General features: G+C 39.8%; 2 protein-coding genes across 2 annotated transcripts; one reads left to right on the top strand and one right to left on the bottom strand.

Annotated features, from left to right (window-relative positions):
- The first annotated feature begins 1,773 nt into the window (after nucleotides 1–1,773).
- On the top strand, nucleotides 1,774–6,549 carry LOC136439071 (uncharacterized). Its single transcript, XM_066434226.1, has 7 exons — nucleotides 1,774–1,872; nucleotides 2,935–3,436; nucleotides 3,644–3,778; nucleotides 4,034–4,181; nucleotides 5,586–5,741; nucleotides 5,953–6,143; nucleotides 6,360–6,549. Exons 1-7 carry the CDS (start codon nucleotides 1,832–1,834, stop codon nucleotides 6,519–6,521), a joined length of 1,335 nt encoding a protein of 444 aa, XP_066290323.1. The 5' UTR covers nucleotides 1,774–1,831; the 3' UTR covers nucleotides 6,522–6,549.
- A 115-nt stretch (nucleotides 6,550–6,664) lies between these two features.
- Nucleotides 6,665–14,276, bottom strand: LOC136439065 (tRNA-dihydrouridine(20) synthase [NAD(P)+]-like). The gene is made up of 15 exons (XM_066434219.1): nucleotides 13,936–14,276; nucleotides 13,519–13,564; nucleotides 13,305–13,399; nucleotides 13,116–13,159; nucleotides 12,909–12,969; nucleotides 12,756–12,803; nucleotides 12,483–12,548; nucleotides 12,027–12,097; nucleotides 11,646–11,732; nucleotides 11,011–11,179; nucleotides 10,514–10,635; nucleotides 9,965–10,111; nucleotides 9,592–9,679; nucleotides 9,222–9,295; nucleotides 6,665–8,615 (listed from the first exon to the last, which is right to left on the bottom strand). The coding sequence occupies exons 1-15, from the start codon at nucleotides 14,071–14,073 to the stop codon at nucleotides 8,240–8,242; spliced, it is 1,632 nt and encodes a 543-aa protein (XP_066290316.1). The 5' UTR covers nucleotides 14,074–14,276; the 3' UTR covers nucleotides 6,665–8,239.
- Nucleotides 14,277–14,445: the final 169 nt, after the last annotated feature.

Raw genomic sequence — 14,445 nt, forward strand, 5'->3', positions numbered from 1 at the left:
GCTAAAAAGATCTAAAAAGGCTGGCACTCAGGCTAGGACAGGACGACTCGGCACCAGGACGACTCGGCACCAGGCAGGACAACTCGGCACCAGGACGATTCGGCACCTTAATCTTTTTTTTACACAGAATGAATGTCAAACGATTCGGCATACTATGCAATTTAACAATATAACGTTACACCTTTACAATTATTAGTTTTAGTTTTTTTCTACATTTTAGACAAAAAAGTGTATATTTAAGTCTCCTGTGCCCTGGAATTACAACCAAATGGCTTGAAATTTGGCACAAGGATGCCAACTACACATACCCATAGAACTTATTGAGCACTTTTGGCAAACATTGCTTCAAATGTTTAATTTTAGGGTTTGGGGCGATATTTAGACCGAAAATGTAAATTTTTGGATCCCATGCCCCAGTGTGAAAGCCAAATAACCTAAAAATTGGTGTCTATGTGCCCACAGGACTTCATTTACGCTTATGGTATACTATGTGTATCTATACTTTGCATAGTATACATACACATAATGTGTCAAAAAGATTAAGGTGCTGAATTGTCCTGGTGCCGAGTCGTCCTGCCAGGTGCCGAGTCGTCCTGGTGCCGAGTCGTCCTGGTGCCGAGTCGTCCTGGTGCCGAGTCGTCCTGGTGCCGAGTCGTCCTGGTGCCGAGTCGTCCTGGTGCCGAGTCGTCCTGGTGCCGAGTCGTCCTGGTGCCGAGTCGTCCTGGTGCCGAGTCGTCCTGATACCCTTAACGCCTTGCATTGCATATACTTCCCTGGCCAAGTTAACGTTACATGTAATAGTCTCTAATAGTAGACTAACTACAGTGGTTAACGTTCGTTTCTAACTAACGCTTACTCTCCAAGCAGAGGTTGGGCTCTGGCTGGTTTTTGACGTGTTTATAAGGCATTTTATCGGGCTTTCATTTTGTCCCATTTTTCCATTTAAGCTTTATGTCGCCACTCCCCCCCCCCCCCCCAACACCCCCTCACACACACACACACACACACACACACACAAACGTCAAAAACCAGCCGGAGCCCAACCTCTGATTGGAGAGTAACTAAAACGCTAACGTTAGGGAGAATAATTTTACCTGATGAGTTTGCCCCGAAGAGGTTTAAATAATAAAAAAGAAACGTCATTGGGCCACCATAGTAGAGTTTTATTTGACAGGCGCGGTTTAGGAGGGGGAAATGTGACTTCTCGCGGATTGACTCTCCTGGCCAATTATTCAATGACCCCACTTTTTTGGCCAAATTCTACTCTCCATAATGTTACCTGTCTTATCTAGGTAGGAAAGCCTGGTGGAGACTAGAGTTATCCTGGGTAACGTTATTATCCTCGGTCGTGAGTACTGAGCGAAAAGATTGAGATTGCGGTAACAACGGCGGATGGTACCGAGGCTAGCCTCCTAGAGTATTCGTATTTCTAAATCCCTAACCAATTAGCCTGTGTTTACACGTAACGTTACCATGGTACACAATGCACGTACACAAGCTCTCTGGCGGAGGTTTATAGCCCCCGGGATGGTCAGTCGGACCAAGGAGGTTAAATATGTATATTTAACCTCCTCAGGGTCGGACCGGCCGCTACTGGGAGCGCGATTTAGGCCCCGTTCATGATTGAAAATGTAAACCGGTTCGAACTAGCCTGGTCCCAGTCTCTAGGGTCGGCTTTAGTGGTGTTTTACCGGGCCAGTCAGTTTCTGATGGCCGGCCACTCGGCCAATGAGCTTGAAGGAGAGTGACGTCACCAACCACATAAACGTTACCTGTTGGCACTTGGTTTTCACTTTCGCGCGCGCCAGAAGAGACCATTGCGGACAGGAAAATGACCGAAAAACTCAACTTTGGCGAAGACAAAGGTCAACGGTGGGTAGTCTACTTTGTTGAGGATGATATGATGTTACGTAGATGGTCATTTGATGTTCTAAGAACTCAAGTGTAGGTTTTTGGAGGGAAAATCCTGCGGTATTCTGGCAGCACCGAAATATTTTTCTGTACCGGTAGTGTTTCCGTAGGGCCGACATAACTCAGAAAAACAATACTCCCAGGATACTATTTCCCCACTCCGAAGATCTGTTTAAAGATTATTGATGATTACTTAGTACCGGAGTTGGGAATTGACGTCGTCTAATTGAACGAGTGACGAAGCCACGAAGGTAGGGGGCGGGACAGCCTGTTTGGCGGGGGACGGGCCGGGTGGACGGAGGGGGAGGGGGCTGCTTGGTTATGCCGTTCAATCCCCGGCCACGACATTCTTACATGTAGATGTTTTCTTTTCAACATCAATCTTTTATCATTCTAGATAATCATTCTTGCTCAGGAGGGTAAACTACATGTACATGTAGATGTTTTCTTTTCAACATCAATCTTTTATCATTCTAGATAATCATTCTTGCTCAGGAGGGTAAACTAGTTTATTTTAACACCATTTTACAGGATCATCCTCAGACTTGGGGTTGACATGATAATTTGTAGTGTAAATCACAAGATTGTCAAAGGAACAATTTCCTGTCTATAGTGCGAAAAAACTTACTAATCTCCTGTCAAAAGTGTAAGAAAAAAGTCTTATGATCAGGAACATCTAGGCCTGTCAATAGTGCCAAAAAATTGCCAACAGGAACATCCTGTCAATGGCCTCGATCAAATTGATAGAAATGAAGGATTATTATCATTAGCACTAAGGTAATATGTTAGACATTCATGAAAATTACTCCAAAAGATTTGCAAGTGACTTTCCCCAAAAAGGGATCCTTGGCCTTATACTCAGCCTCTTCTTATAGGCCAGGATGATGTCAAAGTTTATGAATTTGACTGTATAGTAATATAGTTTTCATTATAGGCAGTGAAAAAATATCATTTCCGAAGTTATGCCTGTCATGGGGTGTCAATTTAGCGAATGTTTATTGTCGCTATCTACTTTTATTGCAGTTTTGACAATGTGGAGTTAGACTTAGAGGACCATGCCCATCCAGATCCAGTAGACCAGGAGCACCTAAAGAGCAGTGATCAGGGTGCTGATTACAAAGGCGACAATGCATCTGGTTCTGAAGAGACTAGTTACTACACTGGTAATGAAATGCGGCTTCACGAAGACAAGGGCACACCTAATGAGATTTTGGAAATAGACAAAGAGATCAAAAACTTGAGGGTATCCAGTGGTGAAAAATTGGAAGCCTCAGCTCCTTTTGGGGATGTTGAAAAAGAAAATGTTTCTGAAAATCAAGAGGTTCCGTGTGTCTCTGGCCAAGATCTGGCCCCGGAGGTCTCTAGCAAAGATCTATATTGCTCATCCTCAAATTCCCTTTTTGGATATGACCATGCAGAATGGAAACTAGATGAGCAAACATTTCTCAAGTACGCAGATGAGCAGTGCCGTAATAATCCTGAGAAGTGCAGAAGAGTTACTCAGGGCTTGATATATAACAAAGAGGTTAGTAATCATAATACATCCCACATGTGATTCTTTGTGTTCTTTTAGTATCTTTACCATTTGCATGCAGTCAGTCATATTTGATGTGCTTATCCTTAAAAACACTTCTTTGTTGTTTTTCTTTGATTTTTGTGTGACCTAAGTGCTTTGTAATATGCATTTTGATTTTCAAGTTACAGTGTACGTTTATTTGCCAACATCACATAGATGAGCCCAACTAGCCAAGAATACAGGAAAGGGGAAGAGTGGAAATTAGGGGAATGGTTGGGCAGTGGCACATTTGGAGATGTGTATAAGTGCGAGTCACTATTGACAAGAGCATATCCATATGCAGTGAAAAAGGTAATGTGAAAAAGGAAAGGTGTATCACAAGATCATTATGACATTCTGCCATTTTTCGTTGTGGTCAATTTGCAATTATTACATCCTTGATTACATTTACTTGCTGCTGTTTGTTATTTCATTTTATTAACTCATAAAAGTAATTTTAATAATGCATGACAAGAGATAGACGTCTGCTGCATATATAGATCATCTTGGTTTGAATGCAGTAATAGCTTAGGAGACACATTTGTTTATCATGTGGCGATTCCCCAGGTTCCTACTACTAATCCTGATGGATGGGTAAGACTGGAGGAGATTGACCTGTGGCAGAAGCTGGGCCATCATCGTAATGTGTGTGAGCTGTATGGAGTGACATTTGAAGAGGGTGCTTTCTGGTTCCACATGGAACTTGTTCAGTTTGGTCAGTTTTGTATTCAATATGGTTGAGTTTGTTGTACTTACAAACATGTTGTTCAAGCTGCTTGGAATCAAGCTTCATAATCAGTTATAAGGCTTAACAAGAGTCCGTAGGACACAATTCTCTGTGAAGTATTTATAGTATGTACAAGTATTGACCCACACTGTGCATCTCTGCACAGTCCAAGTAGTGTTTTAGAGCAAGTAAAGAAAAAGTGTTTGTTTATCTTTTTCTTTCAATACAGGAGTGGTCAACCTGCTGAAAAGTATGTTTTTAAAGCATGGCACAGATGGGATCTTGAAATTCCGAGAAAAGTCACAAAGTTAGATCTAGATGGCCCCTTTTCAATTATCAACGAACCATTCAGCCTTACAACTAAGATGTATCAGAAATCACAAATATGCAGTAAATCCTCTTTCCACAATTTATTGCAGGCCGGCCTGATCTATAGCTATCAAGCTATTTGCAATAAAAAAGGCTAATTTATATTATCGTAACATTTCACGAAGGTCAAAGGTCACCGGATCTAACCACCCGGAAGTGACACTGGCGCGCGCACTTTTCTGAGAGATATTTCTCAACAATCTTTCATCCCCTGCGTAAACTTTTTACATTGTCACAGCCTCCGTATTATAAACTACAAGTGTGGTAAGTTTGAAGGTCCAGAGATTTGCCATTTTCACACTGTGCGAAAAAGTGCATCGTCCGTCCCGTGCGCACATACTGTATGCGAGTTGCGAGTGGACACGGCATACTTAATACACAGACTGGAGGCCACTCTGCACATGTTCGCAGCTAAAACTCACAATTCCCGTTGCCGTATTGGTATGTAACTTGGTATATCGTTTGCTAGGTTGCGTGTGGTGATGCACGTTGTCTATTTTTCAATGTAACAGTGACTATACGATCACAGCAAGTAAGCATGGAAGATTTATACCCCGTATCTGCCTGAAGTATTCCAGTCATGCATAACGGATTATAACATGGTCCCTATGGCAGGGCAGTAAGACATAGCATTAATTATAGGGGTGCAATTACGATATTGGATTGACGTTTAAAGTAGTTATGGTGTAACAAAGCTATTGTGCATCACCACGCCGAACCAGGCAAACGATATGCCAAGTTACACACCAATGCGACAACGGGATCGTGAGTTATAGCTGCGAACGCGCAAACAAAAGCATTTCCAATACTCCCAGAAGGAGGTCATCCTCCTTTCCGGAGTAACAATGGAGAGTTATCAGGATGCTGCAAACTCATCGCATCTGTGATGCAGTGCATACTTTTGCTAACTTGGTAGTAAGGGTTTATCATTCATGTTTATGATTTTGAAAAATGCAACTTTAAATAATAAGCTTGAATAATGAAATTCTTCAAAAAAACGTCTTGACTTATCATTTTCTTCAGCTGAGCATCCTGCAAAAAACGTACCAAAGTACCTGAGCACCCTGAAGACCAGTGCACAGATCCCAGTAAAGGGTTTACTGACGGCAGGAGGAGGATTGTTTAAAGGAATAGACCACATGCACAAGCAGGAGATCACACATAGAGACATGAAACATGGTATGTGAAAATGTTTGCAGCTCCAAATGGAGTCAGGCCTAAAGAATTTTAACAAGGTCACTGATTTAACATGTTTTGTAAAATATTTGATGAGTTGGCAAAATGATTTTAGAAAATTCTTAGTAAAGATATATTCTTCATAATCAATGTCAGACTTTTATTTCTTGTGCACCTATCAGCTATGAAATGTTGCCTTTGTACTCAATTTCAGGCAAAAACGTCATGGTGAGCACTGGTCTTAATCTTAAGATCATCGACTTCTCCTTCATCCGTACTGCCACTGAAGATAAACACTTTGATAAAGACCTGAAAGGAGGGCTAGCCTGCTTTTTCCAGCTGGTAACAGGAAAGAAGAAGGATCCAGACAACTGGACAGATGATGCAGTGAAAGACTGCATCAAGGTAAGTTAAGTAAATTTGTTTAGTTAGTTGGTTGGTTGGTTGGTTGGATAGACAATAGATGTTCATGTAACTCAAATTTGCTCAATCATCAAAGTAGTTTATCATACTATGTACCTTAAATGCATTTAAGGATAGACCATTATTTTGACAGCTAGCTGTCCTGATATCTTAACTGTGAACACTATCTAAAGTGTTCTTGTCTTTTCTTTAATGCAGGACCATGACGATGTGGAAATGTTGCTGCCACTGTGCCAAACATTGATATCCCATCTGAAGTATGACAGCGGAGATGCAGATAAAGTGGCAGGGTGGATGGCATGGGAAATAAACAGACGGCTTGCTAACCTTTTGCTGGAAAAAACAGAGATTAAGCCTTAAGTTATTGACAGGTTCAGATGCCATTAGGCCAGCATTCATCTTGTCAAGGTTCCATCTGTACTTGTCATCTCCAAGTTTTAGTATTTTACAATGTTTGACTTATAGTGGGAGACCTTTTCTTTTGATTGCATAATTGAGTTCAATCTTTTTAAACATTGTATTCTCATGATCAAATTTTAATTCATCGGAAGAAAATGTAGACTTAAAGAAAAAATCATGAAATCCAGCAGCTTTTTAAGATCAGTTGTGTCATCTGACACTTTTGTTCTGTAGGGATTTGCATATTGTAAATATCTGATCCAATTGTGACATTGATGAGTTAAATCATGCATTGGAAGTGTGACTTCATGATTACAAAAATCTATGGAATACCCTCAAACATAGAATATTGATATCTATTAACAAATATCTAGACATAACTATGAGCATTGTGTATCTTCTGAATATTGCAACTTTTATGAATGTCAAAATACAAATATCAGCTACTACTTAATTAGATATTATTGTGATACATATGGAATACAACACGGGGTATTCCGTATCACCCGAGGTACCAGGCCACCGCGGGTAGGATCGCCCGTAGGCCAGAGGGCGATCCGACCCGCGGGAGGGCTGGGACCGAGGGTGATGCGGAATACACCATGTTGTATTTTATTTATGTCATACCCACCCGAGAAAACACACATTTCAATGCGGAATGTGCCAAAAGTTGAGGGACTTTTTTGTCCTCGAACACAAAACTGTAACAACATCGATTCCAACCTCCAAATCCGGTATTCGAATCTTCGACGGTGGCGCAACTGGCGCGCTTGAAATGCATTCTAAATATTCTATGGAAGCCAGTGTGATACAACTCTAGAACCTCATGTGATATGGATAGTTATCACATGGTCCGGAACACCCGTATCAGGCCCAAGCATGACATAAATTGTACTATCAGTGTACAATTTTGATTTTAAAGCATGCCACTATGGTAATAAAAAATGAAAGCTATCATTTACTAGCATTTAGAAGACTGTTGTGAAGAGCAAATGGTCATAATTGTATTAGTCAATTAAGGCTGTTTAAGACTTGATATGTCATGGATTCTTCTGTATTTTGTATTGCAAGGCACAAATGTACTTATTAAGATAAAAGTGCATTTCACTGCCACCAAATTTTTCTGATGTATAAGGCATAGTCTGGAATTTTATCACCTGTTATCAAATTATGACCAAAAATTTGTACATTTTGGACTATTTGTACATTTTGATACGAAAAGGACATCACTGTCTAGATAAATGGAAACCTACTTGATGGAATGTGTACAGCTTTGTGTGAGCTGATCATTTATCAACATGAAGGTTCCTGTACATTAAGAAGCCAGTGTGTTTACTGTGTTATGCAGTATTTGCACTGGTTTATTTGAAATACATCATCATATCACAAAATCTTTACTGAATTCCAATGTCCTTTTTATGAAGTAAATGGTCCTTGATAACTTTGCTGGATACAGGTAGCATGCTATATCCTGGTGTGTTCAACATATTTCTTGTAACATACGAGTAACACTAACAGAACTTAACTGTATATTCTTCAATATGTACTTTAGCACTATAGCTGTGCTGTTTTAGCACTATAACCAATATAACAGTAATGGATACAAACCTATATTTCATCCAATTAATAGTTTGACACAAAATAATTCAAGATATGAAAAAGTGGCACTAAAAACTGTGTCAGCTGTCCAAATGCTGGCATTTCTCTGTGTCAACTTTCTCGCCATTCCCATTTTTTGTGACTTCGTGATCAGCCTTCAAAGTTTGTTGGACATCTTCAGTGTCCTTTATCTCAGCATCTGTCTGTATTTTTGATTGGCCTGTTTTCTTTCCCTCAGATTCATTGTCATTACGAGCAGCAACCTTTTCTCCTGTGTCTTCAGTCCTGCATTTCTTTCTTTGTGGACTTTCTACAGATGGGGTCTTCCCATGAGTCTCCACATGTCTCTTCCCATCATCCTTTGCTTCCTTTGCCGGCAGCTTTCCATCATGCAGACCAAGTGTTTTCAAGCAGACACTGGCTGCAGCCTGTTCAGCAAGCTTCTTAGCCTTGTGCCTGTGGAGTAATCACACAAGTTTTACTATACATAAGTACAATAAATCAAAGGCTATGGACATGGACAGAACAAATGGTAGAGAGTAAATATGCCCAAAAATTTGGGATGTAGATCAATGCCTAGCAAAATGAATCTTGCATCTCTTGTTATGGTCCTGAAAAAAATTGGATAGGAAGTGGATAGGAAAGAATTCTCTCTTTTTTCAGATCCAAGAAATACAGTTTGTATGCAAAACTGAAATGCATCAGCACACTGGTATCTCCAACCAAGGAGGTTTAATATTGAACCTCCTTGCTTCAACATCATATCACAAATACATTGCAAAACAAACACGCATATCTAACAAAAACATGTATATCAAGGAAATGAACAAAGAATTACAATGTCTACTACTCATTCTTACATTGACTGTTCAAAACTTTAATCTGTTAATAGAGTTTGCATCATTCAAACTTAATGTCCCTTGCCAGCTGTTGACCAAAACAAAGGCTAGGGTTGGCAGATTTTGCTAGCTGTTAAGGGCTGGTCAGGTAAATGGAAAACCAACATTGTTTTTCCTATTTACCTAGGCCCAAGTTAAACTTTTATACAAAACGATAACTCACCAAAAACTGGATGCATATCTCTTATCATCCACCGTGACAACAGAGTGGAATTTTGCATCAATTCCTTGCTTCACCTGCAAATATCATCACACAATATATATATAAATAGTAACAATGATTATGATGATGAGTAACAACGCAGAATATACATGAATATACAGAATGTCACAAGTTCAATAGCAGACTTTTAAAACATTCCCAGCAACAGACTTTATACTACCATTGAAATTTGAATAATATATTTAGATACAATTTTGGTTAGGCGCCACAAGACCAACACATTTTGCTACTAATATTTTGCACTTGCAGAGAACATCTGTGTATTCTTTTCCTAAAACAAGGTTCAGACCAAGAAAGAAAAAGACCCTACTGTTTCATAAGTAGGCTGAGGTAGATATTCCCTCCTACTCCAGTCCAGTAGGATAGTCTTGGGGCTGACTGCAGAAGGGTACTCTTTCCTGGACAATAAAAGAACAATGTTTTCTATGACTTGTATGAATTGAATTAACATTTCTATAATAATGTCGGTGAGAGATTTGCAAAATATGATACATAACCTTCTAACTGCTGTGGGTTATGTACTAGTTGCAGGTACAAGATTGTGAAAAAAAAGGACCCCAAACTTTTAAAGTCTAGCAAGTTGTTGCAACATATTCTAAAATACACGTGTACATTAACTCTTTTGTCTGTTTTGAATACAAAAGCTACAGGAGGGCAAGTATCAATTTAGTTTTTCCCTGTACCTGATGTACTCCACGTGCATGGTGTAGATGCCGTCCACCAGTCTGGGTTCGTGTCGAGACAGCCCCTTCTTCCTTTCCAACTCTTCCCGCCTAGCCTGTCTCCTGACCATAACTTCATCATAGTAGTCTACCATGTTCCACAAGGCACTGCAGATAGAATGGGAAAATATATTACACCTGATACGGCTTTTGCTAGTCTCCACATAGGACTGTAAATCTTGAAACTTTTGCAGTGGTTTTCTTCTTGCAGTAATCTCCACTGCAAGTTTATGACAATGAATATACCTCCCTTATATATGCCTACTGTACTACAGAATTGTTTCAACAATTTAAAACACCACAAAACATCCTTTTCTCTCCTGTGAAGTAAAGTAAGGTATAAGCAATGTAAATCATAATGAAGGAAACTATACTGACTTGATAGAGGTTTGCACGAGTCTGTTGTATGTTGTCCAAAGGGTATAAAATGTTTGACAAATCACGATACTGTAATGAACTACATGTATAGCCAATATTGTGAGCACTTCATTGTTAAAAGTTTGTCCTGACCACATCTCCCTGAGTGACTGTGTGGCGAGTAGTTTCTGTCCCCTTGGCGACTGCTGCTCGGCCTGTAGGATCTGCTGCAGGATGTACTTGGAGTTCAGGGCCACGTTGTCATAGTCAATAGCCTGGGGGAAGATGAGGTAAGAAAACTTAACCCACAGAAACACTATACTGCAAATTTTGGAATGTTTACAATGGTCTTACTATTTTTTCTGTGCTATGAATTCATGACACTGCAAATGTATGACACTCAAATTCATGCAAGTCAAATTAAACTTTATTCTACTGTTACATAATGTACATATCAACCATAGATGCAACCATAGATGCAAAAGTGATTGCACCTTGACTAAATCACTAGTTTTTACAATAAGCAAAACAGTGTTAGGCTTGGCAACTAGGGATCCTTGCAACTGAAAATATACGCATGTAACGTTAGACAGTTTCCCAACCCCCAGATCATAGCTGGATTGACATAGTGAACATATTTGTTAACTTACATATCTGAGATAGTCCCTGATGACATCATCCTGGGGAAGCATGCCTTCTGGTCTAAAGATGGAGAAGTTCCACTGAGCAGCCCGCGCCAACATGACAGACGAGGCACCTGTGGCCTCACGGAACCTCTGGATGTCTTCATACCGCTTGATGCAGTCCCCAGATCCACCACTGCAAACAACCAACAGGTAAAAACTCTGGTCTTATTTGGTAGATATCTGGATGTTTTGGCACCTTGACAATTCGGCACCACTCCTATGCTTAGGGTTAGAGTTAGGGTTTGGTTTGAGTTATAATTAGGTTTGAGGTTAGAGTTCGGCATCTTCTTGATGCCGAAACATCTATAAACTGTCTTAGGCATGGTGCCAATTGAGTTGTCCTTATCAGAGGGGCCAAAATGTCCAGATGCCAAAATGTCATAGAATCATTTGGTACAAGGGTGGACAAGGTGGCATTCCATCAATAGCAATTCTGCCATGCTACAAAGAGTAAAGTATACAATCATCAGTTTGAAATTGGACAAAGGCTGTTGGTTGATAGACCTCATTTTTTTCCATACTATAATAATAATAATGATAGTTTATAAAGTGACAAAAATGAGAACAATAGTTAGTAAGACTGTTGAAAGTTTCCTTACTTTGCAATGACAGGTATAGACACAGTTTGTGTGATGGCTTTGATGACATCAGCATGGACAGGGTGCCTTGGCCTCTCTTCTTTGAATCTACAATTTTAGATGAAAATGCTAGTTACTAAGAATAATCAAATATCAATACACTATATAATTCAGTCAGTTTCTTTGGCACCTGAGAAGTGTTATATGATGTCTGATCAGTCAGACAACTTCTGCAGTGACCTTGTAAAATAAAGATTGATAGCAGATAAAGTCAAAACGTTCAAGGTACAGTGTATATTTTTGCACATACATGTAGAGAACACTGAAAGTTAGGTAGGACATCATGCTTATATCTTACAGCATAAGAATACAGTCACTGAGCTCTTACATAGCCCTACATACCGTCCATGGACTGCAACAGCTGCCACACCTGTACTCTCTATCAGCTTCACCAGGGACAGAGTGTCCTCCAGCTGAAGGGAACAGAGAGGACATGATTAAACAAACGTGAAGGATTATACATACACTACCCTACTTACAGGGTATCTTGACAAATGTGATTACCAGACTGTACATTTTCAAGGTGTTTTCTCTCCACTTACTTGAGGTAGTGTACTCTTTCACCAATAGCTGTTGTTAAATAAATGAATGGACAGACGGATGAATGAATGAACGAACAAGCAAGCAGACAAACTAATGAACAAACGAATGAATGAACTTAACATGGTGAATGAATGATGAGTACACTACCAATATCTATTGTATGCTTCAAAATTATAGTTTCACACGACCAAACAATTGGCTCTATGCTTCTCACATTGACTGGCCACAGAAAGTAGCATGCCTTCAGTCACTTACCTTGGGGAGGATTCGAATCTTGCAGGTGACAGGTATGGACACACCATTCACCAGAGTTGTCAGAATCTGTAACAGTCGAGGGAAACAAGGCACATAGTCAACATATACATGTTGTGCAGTGATATACATGGGTTTAACGGTCAAAATCAAAAGAGCAGCCAAATGAGTGTTCTTGGTTGTTCAAGCGGGAATCAAGCCACATGTAGCAATACATGACAGACAGACAGATTGAAAAGAAAGTATGGAAAATACTTTTGAGAAAAACTTTATTACCTGTTTAATTTTCTCTGGATTGGATAGAAGAGCAGCTCCCATGCCTCCCTGTACAAGGAATAGAATTAGCATTAAAAAACAATAATCAGAACCACAAAGGACAGTATCAATAGTATCAGTAGCAAACTAAAATTTAGTGTCAAAATTTTGTACCTTTGTGGAGTACTCTTTTGGACAACCCATGTTTACATCGATCCCAGCTACATCACCTTCCCTGCAGCAGAAGAAAGTTGGAAACAATGTCATGAAGAATGATGCAACTAACTATTAATTTTTTGGTCGCAGTCAGCATTTCTGTGTATGTTAGCAAGCAGGTTCTATAAATCATATAATTGATAAAGCCTCTTTGGTGTTACTCACACAAGTTTTGCCACTTTCAGAGCTCTCTCTGGATCTGCTGTCCCCTGTACAAAGAAAATAAAGATACATGTAATTCAAACAGTGTACTAACTTGACAGTGGAGCAAATTCTCGCAACTCGTAAATGTGACAGAATTCAGGATGTTTAAATCAATTAATTGTTAATTGGAGGAATAGGACAAATTCTAACCATTTGAAACACAACCCTGTCCTTCTCCTTGGCACACGTCCTGAAGACAGGGTGGTGGGCCTGTTCCTTGATGAAGTCAATGGTGTCCAGGAGTTCTATCAGTAACAAATGAAAAAAAAGTCTCAAATGCAAGTTAAATGTTGTGATTACGTATGTTTAAAAAAAAAGACAGCTATAAAGTTAACAATACAGAATGGTTAAACAATAGACTTACCATTCTCAACTCTTTGACACCGGAGCATACTGTGGTCAATCAGTTCCTACAAACAACAGGAAAAAATGGTGTATTAATCAAAGGGCACAGACTTGATTTTGTTCCAGAAGCTAACATATTTCACAAACACATACCAGTTAACGGTTAATGTTTGCTACTTACGCAGGAAGTAACCTATCTGAAATCTTATTGCTAAATGCTGACATTATTTCAAAAGTTTTCCGTATCACTGCATTGTTGATGCTATCAAGGAGGTTGGCAGATCTCTAGAATACCTATAACTAAGTATAACTACCCTCCAAGCAGAGGATTGGTTCCGGCAGAAAACCTGTCGGAACCCATCCTCTGCTTGGAGAGTAAGTATAACCTCCTTGCTGTAACGTTACAGGTAACGCAGGAAAATTTATTTTGTCGTACCTCACAGTAGACCACATCAGCACCATAATCCAGAGCCAGCAGCCGGGCAGGTAACGTGCCTATCCTCACCATGGGCGCCAACATCACTTTGTTGGCATAGTCCAGTCGGCTACTCGCACCGCCCATGTTAGAAGTCATCTTACCCTGTCAAAGGTGGGAGGGGGGCGAACAAAATTTGGGGAATTTCCCGAGGGATACCCTAAACCTCAACACCAGCGTATCTTAGTTCACTACAGTTGTATTTTGGTACCAGCAGCGTGAGTCACTCCAAATAATTTGCCCCAGTTAGCAAACTATTGGGGAGAATAAGTCGGAATTCCTGCACAGCGTCGCACATTTTTCTAAAGCCGCCATTTTGGAAAGTACACTGGTAACATGGGGTCCGCGTAAATAAAGCCTTGAATATCAAAAATTATGTTACATTTTTCATTACCTTCAATAAACAACATGTCTTTTCATGATAATAGTGTAGTACAAAAGAATTATATGAATGAATATAGAAATTAAAAA

This window comes from Branchiostoma lanceolatum, chromosome 7 (assembly GCF_035083965.1).
Source record: "Branchiostoma lanceolatum isolate klBraLanc5 chromosome 7, klBraLanc5.hap2, whole genome shotgun sequence".
Lineage (NCBI taxonomy): Eukaryota > Metazoa > Chordata > Leptocardii > Amphioxiformes > Branchiostomatidae > Branchiostoma > Branchiostoma lanceolatum.